General features: G+C 52.0%; 1 protein-coding gene across 1 annotated transcript; it reads left to right on the forward strand.

Moving 5' to 3' along the window:
* Positions 1 to 3,035: 3,035 nt before the first annotated feature.
* LOC125512525 (expansin-like A2) lies at positions 3,036 to 4,343 on the forward strand. The gene is made up of 2 exons (XM_048677624.2): positions 3,036 to 3,431; positions 3,518 to 4,343. The coding sequence occupies exons 1-2, from the start codon at positions 3,278 to 3,280 to the stop codon at positions 4,210 to 4,212; spliced, it is 849 nt and encodes a 282-aa protein (XP_048533581.1). The 5' UTR covers positions 3,036 to 3,277; the 3' UTR covers positions 4,213 to 4,343.
* The last annotated feature ends 1,550 nt before the right edge of the window (positions 4,344 to 5,893 follow it).

Consider the following 5,893-nt stretch of genomic DNA (forward strand, 5'->3'; position numbering starts at 1 on the left):
TGTCTCTGAAAGAGTTGATGCTTCACAGGGGTACCGCTTCCGAGAGCAGAGTACACTACGTGTCTCCGCACCTGTGTCGATGTCATCGGTGGCAGGGAGGGCAGGCTGCCTCCCTTGCAGACGAATGCAAGCAAGCGACCCACGGCCACGAAGTGGACATGCGAACCGCAGCGTCAACTGACCCGCCGCAGTCCACAGTGCCGCCAGCACAGGACGCCACGCTGCAGCGCATGCAGCAGGCCGATATGGGAGCCGAGGGAAAACGTGTCCTCCGCCGCCGTGCAAAGCTTGGAGCCCAAGGGAGAAGAAGCGAAACCTACTGCGTCCAGAGAAAAGAATGGGCAATGGAAAACTGGTGCCGGTGCCGGTGCCCGGTGGGCAGTGGCACCAAGTGATCAAGTTCGAGGGTAATCAACCTCCGCCAGGAAGCGGCAGGCCTCCACCCCCATGCATCCTCATTTGCAAAGTCAGAGCATGTTGAATGCACGGGAGATTCGGGATTCAGGTAGTGGCTTGGGCCTTAACTGCGCGTCGTGTCAACGGGCTTGTTTAAGGTTCGGTCGACTGACCAGGTCAGATCACACAGCCGGCCCGGGGCTCGTGGTACTGTCGCAAGTGCAAGTGCAACCACTGCCAGTCCAGAACCGGGCGCCGGTGGTGCCGCTGCGGTTGGAGGGAAGGCCGTTGGGATTCATCAGTGGCTGACGCGGGATTCCGCTGCCGTGTGCGCGATGTCGAGTCAGAACCGGAGGGATAAGTGCTAGCGCCGACCAAGTCAAGGTCAAATACTATTTATTGATATGTAGGTGCTGATAGTTATATTCTGACGGCCACAACCCACGGTGCTACTGCTACGCCACGTACTGCTTGCCGGCCGCGTTGCAATGCCAGTGCTGCGTCAAGAAGTTGTCTCGAGCAATCCCACTTCTCACCGGGTCAGTTGTCCTCAGATAGTTTACGCGCATCGGCATCTTATTGTGTGCTGTGCGCACAGGAACCAGTGAAACACAAGGTGCTGGTAGAAACTGCTTAAGCCGGTGACGTCTCAACGGAGAGACGAAACCAATTTAGCATTCGGGTGGGATATCAGAACTGTTAGAGTCGGGTCACTTTCGCGCCAATTTGTCTATTCTCGTTGAATCGGGGGACCCGTCGTCCAGAATCATGATAAGACATAAACCCATGGACCACGGCAATCATGATGGGATTAGCATGATTGGCTGGCATTAATGTGTCATCCATTTGACAAGACCGTAGGCGTAGGGCATGCAGTAGGAGGAGGGGCGCACGAAACCGCGAGCACCCATGCGAGTGCAACTCACCAGCGGTTTGCACCAGACAAAGAGAGTCGAGAGAATTTGTTCTCTCTCTCCGGACCAAAACCAGGCGTGTGAGCCGACCCTTGTTTGGTAAGCACATGCCTTTCGCGGCGTGGCCCTACCAAAGAACTATTGATTGAGCTGGGCCAGTCCATTCGTTGCGTACGTGCAAGGCACTGGTGGTTATCCGGAATGGCGATGGACGCGAGGCGCTTGACGTGTCCAGATCAGGACCGATGCGGACTAAATCAGTAAACAATCGGAGCACAATGGACCTGCCACGTAGGACGATTTGTGAAGGCCGCGTCGTGCCCGATGAGATGAGACGAGAACAGCAGTGGGCGGTGGCGCCGTCCACGGCCGTGGTTCGCGATAAGCCCCAAGGAAACGCTTTAAATCGGTCGTGATCTCGTCCCCTATTCAGACCGTGCAAGCCTAGCCGCCACTTCGATCCTTATCCCCTGGAACCCAAATCCCACTCGTTTCCCTGTCACCTTTGTTAGAGCATGGTTAAGAGTACAGTTAGTTAATGGCTATATAAAATTAACATCATCTATAGTCAAGTTTATAGTCAGCAAGTACAATACAGTTAAATGCAGAGATGTGCTACTTTATTACTTTATGGCTCATTTTTTATTCTCAATAGTGGCTAGAAGCACGTGCTGTAGCTGGCTCTTATATACTCCCTCCATTTTTATTTATTCCGCATATTAGCTTTGGTCAAAGTCAAACTTTATAAACTTTAACGAAGTTTGTAGACAAAAATATTAACATATACAATAAGAAATCAACACCATTAGATTCATTATCAAATGTACTTCCACATAGTATAAAATTGTTATGGTAAATATTTGTATTTTCTTCTATAAACTTGGTCAAACTTTAGAAAGTTTAACTTCAGTCAACTCTAATATGCGAAGTAAATAAAAACGGAAAAAGTACTATAGTCGGCTTTTCCTCTCTCTTCTCTTTCCTTCACTTCATGTCAACAAAAAAATAATATTTTGACTCTTATAGCCTGCTTATATTAATTTATTGTACTTGCTCTTAAACGCCTCCTCCTTGATCGGCAAAGGAGTTAATTGTTTCCACAGGAATTACTGCATTCCCTTTCGAGGTAACAGCAAGTGGAAACCCTCTCGAGGCAGTGTATATGAAAGTACAGAAACACACGCGTGTGCACAAAACAGCATTCACACATGCCGTTACCTCGCCACGTGGCAGGCTGCCCGGCGATGGGATCGCCGTGGTTAGGCTGGTTGTAATGGGAGTATCATAGATAGTATCATACATATCAATTAATTAAAATTGATGATGTGTCATAGAATTAAATGAAGAAAGAGAGAATTGAATATCATAATATGATACTGTATCATAATAAATGTTAGGCTAGTATGTATTTATCATGCATGATAATAAATAAAATACTACATGATACTAATATATGATACCACACATTAGAAAAGTAGTATCATACACTAGTATCATATGCATGATACTAGCATATCCCCGTTACAACCAGCCTTACCGGAGTTTATCCTAGTACAACTTCGAGCAGTTCAAAGAACCACTCGCTGGCGCACCCAGGTTGCGGCACGCGTCTCCAGGGTCGGTGGCCACCCCAAACTTTTTGCCGCAGCACTTCACCCCCATCCCTGGATCCACCTCACGGCCACGTGGCCAGCGCGCTTTCCTTCCTCCCTACTGCTCCCAACCGCGTCGGCATTCTGCTGCTGTGTCCCAGGTACGAGACCGCGGCCGTCCGGTTTCGAGGCTGGCGGCACCCAGGGCCAGCGCCGTTAACTCGTAAACCGCAACCGGCCAACCAGCGTGCGCGCCGCGTCGGGTATAAAGCTTGGCTCCAGCCCAGCTGCTCGCAAGAATCCATCCTACTCCGTTCTGTCCTGTCCTGTTCAATCTTCTATTCCGAGTAACGCCCCCGTCTTCAAGCTCGATCGATGGTGTCCGTCTGCCCCATGGCGAGCGCTCGATCGCGTTTCATCCTCCTGCTCGTCTTCCTCGCCGCTGCCTCGTCCCCGGCCTCGGCGTGCGACCGGTGCGTGCGCCGGTCCACGGCGGCGTACCGCGCCTCCTCGCCCGCCCTCGACAATGGTGCGTTTCGCTTCCGTTTGTTACGTTTTGTTGTTCGTGGTTTGGTTGATTGATGACTGATTCAGTTTCGCTCTGCGTGCGTGCAGCCGGCTCCTGCGGGTACGGCTCCCTGGCGGCGACCTTCAACGGCGGGCTCCTCGCCGCCGCGAGCCCCGCGCTGTACAGGGGGGGCGTCGGCTGCGGCGCGTGCTACCAGGTCCGGTGCACGGACGCCGCGCTCTGCAGCGCCTCGGGCGCCACGGTGGTCGTGACGGACCAGGCGCGCGGCACGGCCACGAACCGCACCGACCTCGTGCTGGGCAGCGCGGCGTACGCGGCCATGGCCTTGGGCGGCGGGGGCACGGCCGCCGCGCGGCGGCTGAGGGAGCGCCGCGCCGTGGGCGTGGAGTACAAGCGGGTGCCCTGCGAGTACGCGCGCCGCCGCAACCTGTCGGTGCGCGTGGAGGAGCGCGCGCCGCCGGGCGGCCTGACGATCCGGTTCCTGTACCAGGGCGGCCAGACGGACATCGTGGCGGTGGACGTGGCGGCGGCCGGGTCGTCGAGCTGGCGGTCCATGACGCGGGAGCGCGGCGGGCCGGCGTGGAGCACGGGCCAGGCGCCCGCGGGGCCGCTGCAGCTCCGGATGGTGGTCACCGGCGGGTACGACGGGAAGTGGGTGTGGGCCGAAGGGGAGGTCCTCCCGCGGCGGTGGGCCGCCGGCCGGGTGTACGACACCGGGGTGCAGATCGCCGACGTCGCGCTGGAGGGGTGCTCCCCCTGCGACGCCCGAGAGTGGAAGTGACGCCGCGATACACGAATCAACCTTGTACAGTAGAGTCTTTTGCTTTTGATCTTACTACTCGTGCTAATCCCCTCCCTCCTTTCTTCTTGGATAACGATTAACGAAGCGGAATGAATCGGGTGGAAGAGTCAGACGTGCGGGTGATTGCAACTGGGTCCGGTCCGGCCTTGCTGATTGATTGCTCTCCACTTGGACTTGGTGGTGGCGGGCAGCTAGCTGAGCTGAGCCTGCGGGAGCAGAGGGGGAGTAGTGTGCACGATGTGCGGCGCGTCTTCGGTCACCGGTGCGTGCCAACTTGCGATAGTGTGTGCACTGCACGACGACGGCCCTGGTCGTCAACGGCGGGTGCCGTGCTCCGCCTTTCGCGCGTGCAGGTTGCATTTCTGTACCGGGCAATGGTGACGGGACGGCCCCAAAGCTAGGCGCGTTTCGTGTGATTCCCGGCGTGATCCCTTGCCGTCGTAGGTTGGTTGGGCGATCTGCATGCTGCGCACTGCTCCAATATGCTCGTCGTTCCGGTAACTGGCATGAGGCAGGGGTAGAAGTGATAGGAGCTGTTGTGTCCATTGGTCGGACAAGGTGAGCCAAGTGATTTATTTTTGAAACCGCCGCAAAAGATTTGGTTCAGCTATTAATTAAGCAACAGGATTGTCCTGTTAATTAACAGAAAGCACGGTGAACACCATCACAAAACCGTTAAACGGCATACACATGATGTTCGAGAAAGAAGAACAAAACTGATAACGAGAATTTCAGTATAATGAGCATAATGGTGACTCAGGAGAATATCGATACATCCGAGGTTTTTTGAAGTATCACGAAGGAAAGGAAACATCACATGATAACCAAAGATTCACTCTAATATCATTCGTGTGCTTATCAGGATTGACATGGACGTCCACGGTCCCGTTGTCGGTCTCATAAGAATTGATATGGACGTTCACGGTCCCGCTGTCGGTTATTGAACGAACGGTTTCATACATATCTGTGAGTTACCGAACCTACGAGGTCACAAGATTAAGGCAATCATGATACGCTGAATTGCTGAATTTTAGTAGGACGGGAATCATGAGAATATGTTTGCGGAATTATTTCATTAATATTTGAAATAGTTTCGAGAGGGTCCGAAAGTGTTACGGGGTCACCGGAAAGGTCTCGGTGAATATCAGTAATACCGGGTATTATCAATATATTATATATTAAAGCTATCAATACTTGTAGACCATTATATATAACTTTGAAGTGCATGCCATCTCTGATATGTTCCACTTTAATTTAGACCGAGTAAATTCATAGCTACCTCATAAGTTTTGTTGCTAGGACTACTTGGATGATGATTTTATTCTTCTATTTTATTACATAATAGTATGCCTTCTGATGGCTTGTGTTTGTTTGTTGGTTTTTACAGCTAGAGCTATTAGGAATCTATGCGTTGGAGGAATTAATTATCTATTTAAAAGTAGAAGGTAGGCGAATAGTTTTTTAAAGATTGGGATGATTGAAGGTGTTAATCTTACATTCTTAAGAAGTTGGTCACAATTCTCTCGACGTGTAAACTGTCCAACTCAACGTCCCACTAAGCAATGCATTTGAATCTTCTTTCCCACTAAGCCATACAAAATCTGCCACATAAGCGAGTCATGCATTTAATTTATAAATTACTATTTTTGCATTAGTATGT

Source organism: Triticum urartu, chromosome 1A, assembly GCF_056163025.1.
Source record: "Triticum urartu cultivar PI428250 chromosome 1A, HENAU_Tu73, whole genome shotgun sequence".
In the NCBI taxonomy this organism is placed as follows: Eukaryota; Viridiplantae; Streptophyta; class Magnoliopsida; order Poales; family Poaceae; genus Triticum; species Triticum urartu.

What these genes read in the sequence shown, in the direction of transcription:
- LOC125512525 (XM_048677624.2), top strand. Translation starts at nt 3,278, where the DNA reads ATGGTGTCCGTCTGCCCCATGGCGAGCGCTCGATCGCGTTTCATCCTC. An exon ending in CTCGCCCGCCCTCGACAATG is followed by an intron (nt 3,432 to 3,517) that starts GTGCGTTTCGCT and finishes GCGTGCGTGCAG; the next exon opens with CCGGCTCCTGCGGGTACGGC.